Source organism: Chiloscyllium plagiosum, chromosome 28 (genome assembly GCF_004010195.1).
Source record: "Chiloscyllium plagiosum isolate BGI_BamShark_2017 chromosome 28, ASM401019v2, whole genome shotgun sequence".
Taxonomy (NCBI): domain Eukaryota; kingdom Metazoa; phylum Chordata; class Chondrichthyes; order Orectolobiformes; family Hemiscylliidae; genus Chiloscyllium; species Chiloscyllium plagiosum.
This window is the reverse complement of record NC_057737.1, coordinates 46,394,133-46,409,195: the sequence shown is the minus strand read 5'-3', so window position 1 is coordinate 46,409,195 and position 15,063 is coordinate 46,394,133. Positions and strand designations below refer to the sequence as shown.

At 44.2% G+C, this 15,063-nt stretch overlaps 1 protein-coding gene across 1 annotated transcript in view; it reads right to left on the bottom strand.

Moving 5' to 3' along the window:
• Positions 1-1,132: 1,132 nt before the first annotated feature.
• atp2a3 (ATPase sarcoplasmic/endoplasmic reticulum Ca2+ transporting 3) overlaps positions 1,133-15,063 on the bottom strand; it is a 145,192-nt gene continuing 131,261 nt past the window's right edge. Inside the window, exons 14-17 of the mRNA XM_043718819.1 lie at positions 13,458-13,678; positions 10,853-11,055; positions 4,959-5,092; positions 1,133-1,244 (exon numbers count right to left, since the gene is read on the bottom strand). Coding sequence (XP_043574754.1) covers positions 5,037-5,092; positions 10,853-11,055; positions 13,458-13,678 — 480 coding nt within the window. The 3' untranslated portion in view covers positions 1,133-1,244; positions 4,959-5,036. The remainder of the gene's footprint in view (positions 1,245-4,958; positions 5,093-10,852; positions 11,056-13,457; positions 13,679-15,063) is intronic.

Genomic DNA, 15,063 nt, shown 5'->3' with positions numbered 1-15,063 from the left:
CAACATTTGTAGTATTCAATTATTTCTATTGGACAATGCCCACCCAGAATATATTAAAAGGTCTAATGGCTGCATAGACTTTCTGTCACTTGTTTCATTATAAATTCTCATGCCCAATTCCTAATGGGAACAGTTTGTATAAATGTTTCATATTGTTGTTACACCCTTTCGCTAGTGAAGATGGTACAGTCCCTTCACTGGCAGAAGTGTGTATACAACATGACAAGATTACAGGGACAGTTTCCATCCTAACCATAGACGCAGGGATTTACATAATTTTAAAAATTCATTCATGGGATATCACAGCGTCACTGGCTAGGCTGGCATTTATTGCCCAGAGGGCAGTTAAGAATCAACCACATTGCTATGAGTCTGGAGTCACATGTACATAGAACATAACAGTGCAGTACAGGCCCTTCGGACCTTGATGTTGCGCCAACCAGTCATACCAATCTGAAGCCCATCTAACCTACACTATTCCATGTATGTCTGTAGGCCAGACCAGGAAAGGATGGTGGTTTCCTTCCCTAAAGGACGTTAGTGAACCAGATGGGATTTTCCAACAATCGACAATAGACTCATAACCATTGCTAGACTCCTAACTCCAGATCTTTATTTAATCCAAAACCCCCCATCTCCTGTGGTGGGATTCAAAGCTGGGTCCCTAGAACATTACCCAGGTCTGTGGATTAGCAGATAATGCCACCAGGCCATCACCTCCCCTAAGATTGAATTTACAGCTTTAAAATGGTTCTGAATCAGGTCTATTACAACCTGAAGCAAAAATGCCCGACTTCTAACCCTGGTCCACCCAAAATCTAATTGGTTCTTTGTTTTTCATATGCCGATCCCTGGGGGATGTGCACCCTGACCGTGGATGTGGAATATCTCTTACTGGAGAATCACCATTCTGGGAGAGACACACCCCTGATCCACAGAGATGCATTTCAACCCCAGTTAAAATATAGAGACTGGCACCAAGATGGCAGGCACTGCGAAAGATAACGTGGCACTGGGTTGTAGAGCACAGTCAACCGGAACATTCTGGCCCACTCCCTCCCCTCTGTTAAGTCTTTCCACCCAACCCCATATCCCAATGCCTAACCATATCTGTACCCATACTCACAGGCAACGGCTCCACATACAGAATCAGGAAATGCAGAGACATGGAGATGCAGATGGTTCCCAAAAGCCAGATGTTTACCCATGGAGGCATTCTCAACAGGGACTGGTTTTCAGACAGGCTGCAGAAAGAAACAACAAATCAAATGGAGCAGCTTCAAACGCCAAAGAGAGTAAAATGGGCGGGCTTAACTGCAAATTGGCTACGGTCAAGTCAAGCAGTACTGTCAATTCAATAAGACCCTGTGCTGTCTTGACACTTAATGCTAACTTCCAGCCTGTTATGTTCATCACATAACCAATATGCTTGGCTGCACTCATAGCTTTGGGATTTTGTTTATGTTAAAGGTTCTATTATGAATACAAGCTGTTGTGTCAGAAACAACGGTGAACTTTGCGTGGCCAGTTAATATCCAATCCACCAACTTGACACACCTTTGCTATTGCCCATGACTAACTGAAGGAATTATACCTCAAGGTGTTAATCAAAATATTTTTACTTACAGGAATTAAACAAAACAATTTATCACTAGGTTTTGTCAAAACACACTCCTTATGCTTTTTAAAAAAATTTCCTCCCAATGTGCCTGCACACTTGCGAGGATCCTGAAGGCTCCTTCCTGTCTACTAAGACCGACCAAGGTGTGCTTCAGCTCTCAGGAATTCACTTTGATTCTCTCCAGTTCGCCTGTTATTATGAGTTGAGACCTCTCAGGATCCTTTCACTACTATTTGGCCAGGTTACCCTCCAATTCTCTTTAGGTATCTCATGTATGCACACACCAGCTGAAGCACTGGCTCTCTCTGCCTTCTCACTTAGTGGTCTCCAGCTCGCAGCAGCTTTGTCTCCCCCTCTGCCTGTTTCTAAGCTATTTCAGCTCCAGGAATGAACTGACAGTATTCTGTGAAACCGTGTATATTACACACACACACACACACACGTATCGGATAAAGATTTAAATCCAATATGTAGAATTCCAAAATCTGTCCTACTTTACAAATTTCTCTGATCAGTTCCTTTACAATTTTTCTCGGGTATGGACAATCACAAAAATAATTTAAAGCCCAGAGGAAAATGACTGCATATGTCTCATCTCCAGCAAGGAACTCAGAAATGAGTTAACCATTGTTTTCTTACTGTTAACTCTCTCCTTAAACGGAGAGAGTCGGAGTGGACTCGATGGGCCGAATGGCCTTATGTCCACTCCTATGTCTTATGGTCTAAACGTGGCCATCCTTTAACTTCCAAAAGCTTCAAGCTTACTTACTGACCTCTCAAACATCTTCCAATCCCCAGTTATGTCACATGTAACACTTCAACTCTCAACCTAAAACATACGAATCATTCAAATAGATAACTGCTTTCCAATTATGCTTTTAATAAGGCAGCCTGTCAGCCTACAGGCCCACTTCATAATGCACTATATTACTCTTTAATGATTGTCTGTAATTAATCGATCAATTCAAATACCAAGAATTGGATCTGCTGTTTGACCACCAATAGGAAAGAGGTGCTTGGTGAATTCAGGGCCTCTGGCAGACTATAGAGCAACTATCGGTGAATATGAAGAACATCAATTTGCACTTACACGGTAAAACCTCAAGGTACATCACAGGGGCACAACCAAACAAAACGTGACACCAAGCCACATGAGGAAACACCGGATCAGGAAATGTGACCTCAGGAGGTAAAGGGGAGGGCACTCCGGAGCATGGGGCCTCAGTAACTGTACCAATAATCGAGTGATTATAATCGGAGATGGACAAGGATCCAGGTTTAGAGGTGCACGGGTATTGGAAAGTGTTTAGGGGCTGGAGGAGATGACAGAGATAGGGAGGAGTGAGACCTGGACAGCTTTTAAACCAGGATGACAATTCTAAAAGTGAGGTCTTGTTGCAGTAGGTGCCAATGTAGGTCAGTGAGCGCACGGGCGATGAGTGAAGAGAATTCGGTGCAAGTTCAAACATGGCCAGAGTTCAGTAGATGAACGCTAGAGAAACACATTGGGATAGCCAAACCCATGGGTAACAAAGACAGACAAGGATGTTAGCAGCAGATCAGCTCAGGTAGAGATGGAGTTGAGCTACTTTCTAGTAATGGAATCAGGTGGTCTTAATGATGGCATGGATTGTGACTGGAAACTCAACTTGGAGGGGTGGGGCATATCATGCCACTGATATTGCAGATGGTATTGCTCAACAGTTTCGACATTGAAGATTATGGTGTTGGGTTTGTGTTTGTGTACATGCAGGTCACAAAGAGGGGGAGGGCACACATGGCAGGCCATGTCACCCTAAAGTTCATTTGGAAGAGGTTTTTACCTGGTGAGCAGGCAGTTATAGACAGGAAAGGTCCTGATAGGTGGCGGTGAAGTAGATTTCAGTGTTGTTAGTGCGTACGTGGAACTAGGTGCAGGAAAGTGAATGGGTCCTTTCTCGCAGCCTGGTTTCAGATTTCAGTGAAGTTGAATGAAGGTGATCATTAAAAAGGTAGGGAGCCAGGAGAAAAGATTACCACAAACCAGTAGCTCAATTGCTCCTGACCACAATAACTAAACCTATTACTATCACAGTCTGAACAGCAGGAAGGTGGAGGTGGTCTCACTGATAGGGGAGGGGTTCCAGTGTGGGGGCAGGGTCAATATAGCAGGAGGAGTGATGGGCAGGTATCAGATGGAGTGGAGGACGGGTTCCAGTTAGAGCTGGCAGGAAGAGGGGTGACAGAGAGCGGGATGGTAACACAGATTGCAGGGAGCATCTCTCGCTGTCAAACTCGGAGCCTGTGGTTGCTGGCCTCATGACTGTAGACATACAGTATACCTCCACCCACAGACAGGTGCACTCTATCCTCACGACAGACCAAGCTGATGGAAAGCCAACCCACAAAATGAATATCCTTTCACCATATTTACAAACTATTGCATAGTGGGTTTTTTTATTCATTCACAGGATGAGGGCATCGCTGCCTAGTACAGCATTTATTGCCCATTCCAGAGGGCTATTAAGAGTCAACTATATTGCTACAGGTCTGGAGTCACGTGTAGTCCATACCAGGTAAGGATGGCAGTTTCCTTCCCTAAATGACATCAGTGAACCAGATGGATTTTTCTGACAATCAGCAATGGATCCCACAAGGAATTAAGGGCTACGGGGAGAATGTGGGTAAGTGGAGTTGAAATGCCCATCAGCCATGATTGAATGGCGGAGTGGACTCGATGGGCCGAATGGCCTTACTTCCGCTCCTATGTCTTATGGTCTTATGATCCATGGGCATCATTAGATACTTAATTCCAGATCGTTTTGGCTGCTACTGTTGCCTGATACAAAAAGTAAGTTGTGAAACTGTGTTGGAAAAGGAACTGAATAATACCCTCTGCATCTTTAAATAAGGATTCTGTAAAACGACTCACCAGTGATTCAATTCAAATATTTCAGAGCAAAATTTAAATTAGAATCAGAATTGGACTGAGAAAGATACGACAAGAATGGAGTCTGAATACAGGCATCCTGCTGGATAACGGAGGATGTTGTAAATCAGATCAGTCTGCCTTTCTGGATTTCCATCTTCACCAACAATGGAGCTAACAGAATGTTGCAAAGGGAGGGGCACACAGGTAAAAGTTCTTCCTGTAACCAGAGTTTGTCCTGCAGCCTGGTACCTAACGGTACAAACTCCAACACTTAAATAAAAGGAGCTGGTGGGGAGGATGAAGCTGGACTGTAGTCATCAGGGTTGAAAATGTGTTGCTGGAAAAGCGCAGCAGGCTTCTTCAGGCTTATGCCCGAAACGTCGATTCTCCTGTTCCTTGGATGCTGCCTGACCTGCTGCCACTCACCTGTTTAATGCGTTGCACATTTCAATGGTCACCAGGACAGACAATGCCATGGTTGTAGGGTAGCGAGACTCAAAGATTTTACATTCCAAGTCTTGGTAGAGTGGGTGGTCTGGTGTGCATTGCATGAAGTGCCGCTGGGAGAGGACAGAGAGAGAAAAAGAGAGAGAGAGTTCAACTATGGGCGATAAACATGATGTGGATTAAAATGACACACGTCTTCATCAGCTCTCAGTAGCCATGCTGATTGCAGCTCATATTATTTTAATATTTGGTTTAGTGGAGAGCACTCTTACCTCAGCGTAAGGAGGTTACAGTTAGTACAATAAATACTCTAACTGCAGCTTGGTTACATTTACTGCCTTTGGATTAAATCAAAGGTCCATCTGCTTCTTCAGATGGATGCAAAGGACCACATTGTGGATGGAGGAGGCAGATAAAGGGACCAAGTACACAGTACAGGAAGCCGCAGACCCAAAGGTAGGGAAAGTCTTACGTTTATATAGTGCTTTTGAAGCACATTTAAAATGTAGTCACTGTAATCATGTAGCAAACTTCCACATGCTGCAGCGTGACCAAACCATCCTTTCTGTTGGGTGTTGGTCGAGGTATAAACATTGGCAGGACACGGTATAATTTCCTTTCAATAGTGTCCTGCACCCACCCGAGCAGCAGGGGGTTTAACGCCTTAGCTGCAAGATGACCCCCAGGACAGTGCAACAACTCACACAGAGCACTGCATTCTCAGCCTAGCCTCTGCACTCAGCCCTCTGGAGTGGCACTTGAACCCACAACTTCTGACTCTGAGGCGGGTATGCTAACAATCAGACCACAGTTGATATTTGCCCCTTTTGCCAGCTGAGTGGTTCTTTGTCCCCCCAAGTACTACTTCTGGTATCTGCAGCTCCCTTTCTGCTTTATCTCCTTGCAGTAAAACATATCGTTGCAGTCAGACTTCCTTACTCTTACACTCCAACCCTCTTGAAATAAGGGGCTGCCATGTCAAAATCTGAAACTGCTGGAGAAACTCGGCAAGACCAGGAGCATCCAGGACAGAGTTAGTGTTTCGAGTCTGATGGCTGCCCTTCAGAACTGGACTCGAAAGGTTAACTCTGTTTGCTCTCCACAGATGCTGCCAGACCTGCTGAATTTCTCCAGTAATTCCCGTTTCAGAGCAATTTTACCTGACTAATGGGAAATGTGGCAGGTTGCCTTATATGGAAAAGGTTGGACAAGATAGGCTTGTATCCGTTGGACTTTAGAAAAGTAACAGGTGACTTTATCGAAACAGAAGATACCGAGATGGAAGACAGGAATCAGTTGAACGCTTTGAAGTGGAAGCAGATAGATTTCTGTCCAATAAGGTCATCAAGAGATGTGGATGACTGAAGTTGAAATAAAGATTCAGCCATATAGAATCATACAGTTATACAGCACAGAAACAGACCCTTTGGTTCAACCTGACCATGCCAATCTGACCTAGTTGCATTTGCCAGCACTTGGCCAACATCACTAAACCTTCCCTATTCATGTAGATGCCTTTTAATTGTACCAGCCTCCACCATTTCCTCTGGCAGCTTGCTCCATACATGCACCACTCTCCACATGAACAAGTTGCCCCTCAGGTCTCTTAAACCTTGCCCGGTAAACCTATGCCCTCTAGTTTTGGACTCCCCTACCCTGGGGAGACAACCTCGTCTATTTACCCCATCCATGCCCCTCATGCTTTTATAAATCTCCATAAAGTCACCCCTCAGCCTCTGATGCTCCAGGGAAAACAGCCCCAGTCTATTCAGCCTCTCCCTGTAGCTAAGACCCTCCAAACCCAGCAACATCCTTGTAAATCTTTTCTGAACCCTTTCAAGGGTAACAACATCTTTCCCATAGCAAAGAGACCAGAATTGAAAGCAGTAATCCAAAAGTGACCTCACCAAATGTCCTATAAAGCCACAACATGATATCCCAACTCCTATACTCAAAACACTGGTCAATAAAGACAAGTGTGTCAAATGCCTTCTTCACCACCCAGTCTACCTGCCACTCCACCTTCGAGGAACAATATATCTGCATTCCTCAGTCTCAGTTTGGCAACACCCCCCAGGGCACTGCTATTAACTGTACATGTCCTGCCCGGGTTTGTCTTACTAAAATGCAACACTTCACATTTATCTGAATTAAACTCAATCTGCCACTCCTCTGCCCACTGGCCCATCTGATCAAGGTCCCATTGAGATAACCCTTCTTTACTGTCCACTACACCACCAATTTTGGTGTCATCTGTAAACTCCTATATTCACATCCAAATTGTTTATATAAATAATGAACAACAGAGGACCCATCATCTATCCCTGCAGCATACCACTGGTCACAGGCCTCCAGTCAGAAAAACAATCCTCTACCACCACCCTCTGTCTCCTAACATAAAGCCAATTTTGTTTCCGATTGGCTAGCCCTCCCTGGATCTATTGTGATCTAACCTTGCTAATCAGTCTACCATGCAGAACCTCATCAACCGCCTTGCTGAAGTCCATAGAGACAATGTCTATTGCTCTGCTTTTCAGTCTCCTTCGTCACTTCTTCAAAAAACTAAATCAAGTTTGTGAGACAAACCATGCTGACTGTCCCTAATCAATTCTTGCCTTTCCAAATGCATGTAAATCCTGTCCCTCAGGATTCCCTAAAACAACCTATGCACCACTGACTCTAACGGAATACAGATAAACTGATAGTGAGGAATAAACTGTCATGGATCTGAAATATTGTTAATCTTTAGACTGAGGGGTTTAAGGAAAGGTATTAAGGGATATAGAATGGTAAGTGACTGGGTTTGAGATATAGATCAGTCCTTCCAAATTACAAAGCATTTTCATGGCATTCGCTGAGTGTTGTAAGGCGTATGGTTACTTGTGATGCAGAGAATAAGAAATGCTGAATCTTATAAGCGCTCAGGTCAGCGTGACAATTAGCTCAGACTCTTAATGGAAAAATAGTTGCATTTTCACAGCACGTTGTCACAATATGGAGTACACTACACAATAAAGTACTTTTTTAAAAAAAAAACACAGCAACTTTTTTTCACAAATAACCAGAGCCCTGAGCAGGATTCATATCAAACACACTTCTAATAGTTTGTTCTGTTCAACACAGCAAATATGATGAAAATCAATCAGACTTTCTAACATAAACCAGTAACATCCGAATGATTAACACTTCAACCTTAACAGAACTGTTACTGTCATAAGGTACTCCCCTCCAAATGATCTATTACTGTTGTTGTGGTTCTGTTCAGGTCCAGGTCGATGTGTTTGTTGATGGAGTTTGTGGATGAGTGCCATGCTTCTAGGAATTCCCTGGCTGTTCTTTGTTTGGCTTGCCCTATAATGGTAGTGTTGTCCCAGTCGAATTCATGTTGCTTGTCGTCTACGTATGTGGCTACTAGGGATAGCTGGTCGTGTCGTTTCGTGACTAGTTGATGTTCATGTATGCGGATTGTTAGCTGTCTTCCTGTTTGTCCTATATAGTGTTTTGTGCAGTCCTTGCATGGGATTTTGTACACAACATTTGTACACTACACTACATAGGACCAACAGGAAGACAGCTAACGATCCGCATCCACGAACATCAACTAGCCACGAAACGACACAACCAGCTATCCTTAGTAGCCACACACGCAGACAACAAGCAACATGAATTCGACTGGGACAACACTACCATTATAGGGCAAGCAAAACAAAGAACAGCCAGGGAATTCCTAGAAGCATGGCACTCATCCACAAACTCCATCAACAAACACATCAACCTGGACCCAATATACCGGCCACTACAGCCGACAGCTGAAACTGACAACCGGAAGCGGCAGGGACAGGCCACTATAAATGCCGGAGGAAACACCACAGAAGCGCTTCACAGGAGGCTCCCAAACACTGAGGATGTCACCTAGACAGGGGACGAAACATTTGCAACAAAAATCTCCAGCTTTAAGGAGAGAAAAGAGCTGACGTTTCGAGTCTAACTGACCCTTTGTCAAAGCTCAGCTTTGACAAAGGGTCAGTTAGACTCGAAGTGTCAGCTCTTTTCTCTCCTTACTGTTGGGGCTGCTGTTTCTGACCCCATTTCCCATTCACTGGTTTCTTCTGTTGAAATTTCAAAGTCACGTCATTGAACACTGGTCAGCATTTTGTTCCTGTGCTGGCTTTTTGACAAACCTATCCAATTAAGACCCCTCCCCAGCTCATTCCCATCGTCCTCACTTTTTTTTTAATGAATTTCAACAATTTTCTGCTAACAGCTACAACTGAATTTGCTGCTTCTACTGTCTGGCAATTACTTCCAGATCATCATAATTCATGTTAAAAATTATTCTCATTCCCCCTCCTGGTCCCTTTGGCAATTATTTTGAAATTTCTGCTTCTTAACCCTCCCATTGACACAGATTCTTCTTAATCACTTTGTCAGACCCCCTGAAATTTGAATCGTTTTATTAAATCCCCCTCTCCCTCTCAGTCGAAAAGTTGCAGCTTTAGTTTCCTATCTAATCGAGGCCTCTTACACCTCTTACTGTTCCAGTAACTTTTCTTCAGTATCTTTTCCAAGGCTTTGACATTCTTTCTGACATGTGCTGTCCAGATTTCGACACAATATTCGAGGTTAAGACTGGCCAGGATTTATATAGATTTGAAATACTTTCCCTGCTTTTGTTCTCTGCTATTTTTTTAAAAAATAAAGTCCAGGATTCCAATGCCTTTTACAAACAGTTTTGCCAACTTCAAAGACATGTGCACCTTCACCTCTGGGTACCACAGTTTCTCAGGAGTCATATTGGACTCAGAATGTTAACTGTTTCTCTCTTCACAGTTGCTGCCAGACCTGATGAGTTTCTCCAGCACTCTCAGTTTTTATTTCTGCACCCCTTTCTAAATGGCACCTTTCATTTTTATAACAACGTCTCCTCATTCCAACCAAAATACATCATTCATGGACCTGGAGGTTTTTGCAAGGAGCTGATTTTATCCTCATTGTCTCATTGTCACACCAAACCCTCAGCCAGAACAGAACATGGGAACCTGTCCATGGCAGCATTGTGTCACATGCAAGTTATTGACAAGATGGGAATGGTATGAAGATTTTCTCAGGATCCTCAGTAAGTATGCAGCCCAATAAAGGCAAGGAGCTTGGCCAACTGTAAGAGCAGTGAAGAGGGGTGTGGGATGACTTGCAACATAGGGTGAGATCCCTCTTGGGTGAGAGAGACAGTGCTCTCCCTTCCTCCCCAGCCCCAACCTCGTTTGGTTAGCCAGTTTCTAACCCTCTTCCCAAACCTCGAGAGTTAGGAATCCATTCCAGCAACCAGCCCAACCACGGAAGTTTCTCTGGAGGAGTGAGGCCTCCATCTTATAAACAGTTGTCCAAGATCAGCTCAAGTAGTCACTCTCCAACTGTCCTCTCCTGTACAACTGAGCTTTTCTCCCCTCCCCCAGAAGGATTACTGGGCAGACAACAACTTCCTGATGAGGAGTGAGAAGTAAAAACCCAAAAGGACTAAGGATGCTAGAAATCAGAAACATAAACAGAAATTCTTGGAAAAGCTCGGCAGGTCTGGTAGCATCTGTGGAGAGAAACAGTCGACGTATCAGGTCAAGTGGCCCTGCCTCAGAACGTTTTTCTTAAAAGAAGTGAAAAGTGTTGAGTCCAACAGGTTTGATGACTGAATATCTTCCTGATGTTAGAGTTACGAAGAAATTAGTTTGAGTCCTGGTAACTATGGAAACTTTGACACAGAACCTGATCAAGAGATATCACAGGAGCTTACAGTCAGGACTGAAAAAGCCTCGAGCACTCTTATGAATTCAGTCTGAGAGAGAAGAACACTGGGTGTTGTTTCAGCGGAACATCCTCACCTCCAATGGCAATGTAGCGGAAGAATAACCAGCCACTGATGAGGGACTCTTTGGGATTACGCGGTGGTTTGTTCATGATCTCCAGGTCAGGAGGATTGAAGCCCAGTGCTGTGGCTGGTAGGCCGTCAGTTACCAGGTTAACCCAGAGTAGCTGCACAGGAATCAAAGCTTCAGGCAAGCCCAGGATAGCAGTCAGGAAAATGCTAAATGCAAAGGAAACAGAAGCAATTAGATGTTAAACTCAAGAGAACACATTAATTTAAATCAAATATGTTTGTAGTAGGTGTACAAGCTGTTTTACAGAGATGTGTCCAGACCCTTCCCAAACAGCCTGTTACCATAGGCAGCACAAACAGCACCTTGGGCTGTGGTTCCCTCAAGTGGTCTAACTCAACTCTTCCCCTCAGCTCTGCATTTCCATAGCAGCCTGACCAGACATGCCAACACATGGTGTGAAGGGCAGATTCTGGGTGGCACATCTTGGATCAGCACCCACTTGTTAAAATTACATGCAAGTGGGTGGCAGATGACCCCAGGTAAACACCAATAAGCAGCTCTCAGCCTGACCATCAAGCTTTTTTAACCTGACTATTCACATTGGCGTAGGTTCTTTGTGGAGCCTCTTTACTGGGATTGAAATCAATCTTTGTTTGCAGAACATGCATAATGGATGAGAGAGATACAGGTCAGGGGTCAGAAATTGGGGCAATATTTCCCCGTATAACCAATACTGAATGTGTTGAATTTTTTTGGAGAATGCTCACCGGATTGAAAGATGTCCATTTCTGGGGTAGGAACATTGGGCTCTGAAAAAGCAGCAGGCCTTTCACCTCTTTAACTCTGCTCCATCACGCAACAAGATCATAGCTGAACTGGTTGTGGTCTCAACTCCACTTTCCTGTTTGCCTTGACCATTGTCTGCTTTATCTACCAAGTATCTACGTGACTACGCACTGAATGCATTAAATAATCCAGCCTCTGTTTATGAGGAAAGAGAATTAGTCTAACAGCAAACAAACATTCTCACCTCCTCCTTAAGGCCTCTTATTGTTAAACTGCATCCCCCTGTCCCTTACAAGAGGAAATAGTCACCCGAACTAGTCTCCTTCTGATTTTACATATTTCAATTAGATTGCCTCTCATTTGTCTAAACTCGGACAGGCACAGGCCCAGTCTAGTCAACAGTTCTTCCATAAATAAGCTCCATCATCAACTGCGAATGGTGTGAATCTGCTCTGAACTGTTCCTAAAGCAATTACAACCTTTTTCAAACACGGAGACCAAAACTAGGCACTGTCTTCCAGGTGTGGCCTTACCAAGGCCCGATATTGTTACAGTAAAATATTTCCTTACTTTTTATATTCCATTCGCTTTGTAATGTACAACAAATTCCACTTGCCTTCCTCATCTCTTGCTGTACCTGCAGATTAACTCGATGTGATTGATGCCTTAAGACACCTCACACCTCAGCAATCTCTTTCCATTTCAGGAGTTTCCTGCTTTTATACTCCTGCTGCCAAAATGGACAAGTTCAGTTTCCCTCATTAAACTCCACCTGCCAAATATTTACCCATTCACCTAACCTACTCCCTGATAGCAACACGGGGAACAGGAATAGGTCATTCAGTCCTTTCAGCTTGCCCAGCCATTTAACAGGATCATGGCTGATCCTCCAACTCAATGCCATTTTCCCGCACTATCCCCATTCATTTGGCAGCGTTAATATCTGGAGATTTATCAGTCTCGGATTTGAATATGCTCAACGAAGCTCCACGTCCCTCTGATCTCTCTACTTCTTCTGTCAACAAGTTCATACTTTATCCAAGTCAGTTCATAGAATCCCTACAGTGTGGAAACAGGCCATTTAGCCCAACAGGTCCACACTGACCCTCTGACAAGTATCCCACCCAGACCCATTCCCCTCCCCTATTACTCTACATTACCCCTGACTAATGTCCCTAGCCTACACATCCCTGAACAAAATGGGCAATTTAGCGTGGCCAACCTACACACTGACATAAATTGTAAGTGATTGAGGCCCCTGCAATGGTTGCAGTGCACTCCATTAGTTACAGCAATGCCAACCCGAAACGACCCATTTATCCCCACGGTCTCCTTCCCAGGAGCTTACCAATTCCTTATCCTTGCTATTATGTTAGCCCCTAGCTCTTATATTGTACAAATACATTGTTTCACTTTCCAGATTTGGCATTGAGTGAACAGATATTTAAACATCAACCTCCCACTGGAAGCTCAAATTGGGGAAAAAAAAAGACAACTTGCACTCAGTCATTAACATATTCAAGGGGCCTAACGCATAGACATTCACTTTGGTCTGAAGAATGTGTCTAGAGGATTTATCGTTGGAATCTGGGCCATCTCACTGCTAAACTGCTATCGTCTGCTACCCCTCTCTCTAACTGGCAGGATCTTTACAAACATTTCCCTTTACATTGTTGGAATTGCAGAGAAGGGGCTCACAGCCAGCACCGCCTGCAGGAGGGAGGACTGTAAGCATGCCAAGGTGCGGTGGTGCATCAGTAGCAGCTGAAGAGTCGCAGATAGGTGCCCATCGAGAGCAGGCGTGATGCAAAAAGCTTCTTACCAGACAACTTCACCCACGTTGGAGGAGATGAGGTAGCGGATAAACTGCTTCATGTTGTTGTAGATGGCTCGGCCTTCCTCAACTGCGGAGACTATGGTGGAAAAATTGTCATCGGACAGCACCATTTCCGCAGCTGTCTTAGCTACGGCAGTGCCTGAGCCCATCGCAATCCCAATTTCTGCCTTCTTTAGAGCAGGAGCATCATTAACACCATCGCCAGTCTAATGAAAGACAAGTTATTAGAACATAATCTACATTTCTCTCTCAGTCTCTATGACTCCCAGAAGACAACTATTTGTTATCATCTAACCTTCTCAGAGAAGTGAATAAAAGTGGTCAACATTCCACAAATTAAAAGTCAGCTCAGTTATCTAGTGGCATTCTTGCCTCTAAATTGTTACAACCAACTAAAGAATTCAAATTGGTAATCCAGGCTGATATGGGGGCAGTCGGAGGAACTGGGCCAAACCAAGCCTGCCTGTTCAAGTGAACACCAACAATCTCAAGATGATATTGCGAAAAGTTGGCAAGCTGTATCTATATCCTGGCCAACTTGCACCTTCACATTATGATCAAAACAGATCATCTGTTAATCCATCTCACCGCTGTACATGGGATAATTCCTGGCTGGTATGTTTTAATTATCAACAATTGCCATGCTTCACTGACTGAGAGTCAGTTTGTGCTAACGTCGAATATCCTTCCTGCATTTAGTCTGTCCTGTTAGAACGTTATAGGTTTCTATGTGCAGCCACCCCCCGACTGTTCTAACTCCAGTGCTTATAGTGATAACTGATCCAGTCTGTTCACATATCAAACGTGCCATCCCAGGAATCAATGTGATAAGCCTCTGCTGCACTCCCTCCACAGATAAGGAGGCAAAACCGCACACAATGCTCCAGGTATGGTCTCACCAAGGCCCTGCAACAAAACATCTCTGCTCCTGCACTATGAAGGCCAACTTACCATTTGCCTTCTTCATTGCCTGCTGCACCTGCATGCTGACCTTCAGTGACCTGTGTAGCAGGACAGCCAGGTCTCTTACACCTCCTTTTTCCTCAAACTATCACATTCAGATAATAACCTGCCTTCCTGCTTTGGCTCCCAAGGTTTAAAACCTCAGTTATCCCCATTACACTGTATCTGCTTTGCATTTACCCACTCACTCATCAACTTGCCCAAATTATACTGAAGCATTTCCACACCCTCCTTACAGCTCACCCTCCCTGACTGTTTTGTGTTGTTTGCAAACTTTGAGGTATTTAGTTTCCTCATCTAATTCATTAATATAATTAAGTAGCATTCACGCCATAGAAATGTCAGGAAATGACCATTTCCTGTAAGAGATAATCTAACCACTGGCCCTGAACATTCAATGGCTTTACCACTATTAAAATCCCTAACTATCATCCTGGGGTTACCATTGTCCAGAAACTGAAGAGGACTCTCCACATAAACAATGGCTACAAAAGCAGGTCAGAGGCTAGGAATACTGTGTCGAACAACTCACCTCCTGACTCCCCAAATCATATCCTTGCCTTCTGCAAGGCACAGGTCGGGAGGGTGATGGAATACTCCCTACTTGCCTGGATGGCTGCAGCTCCAA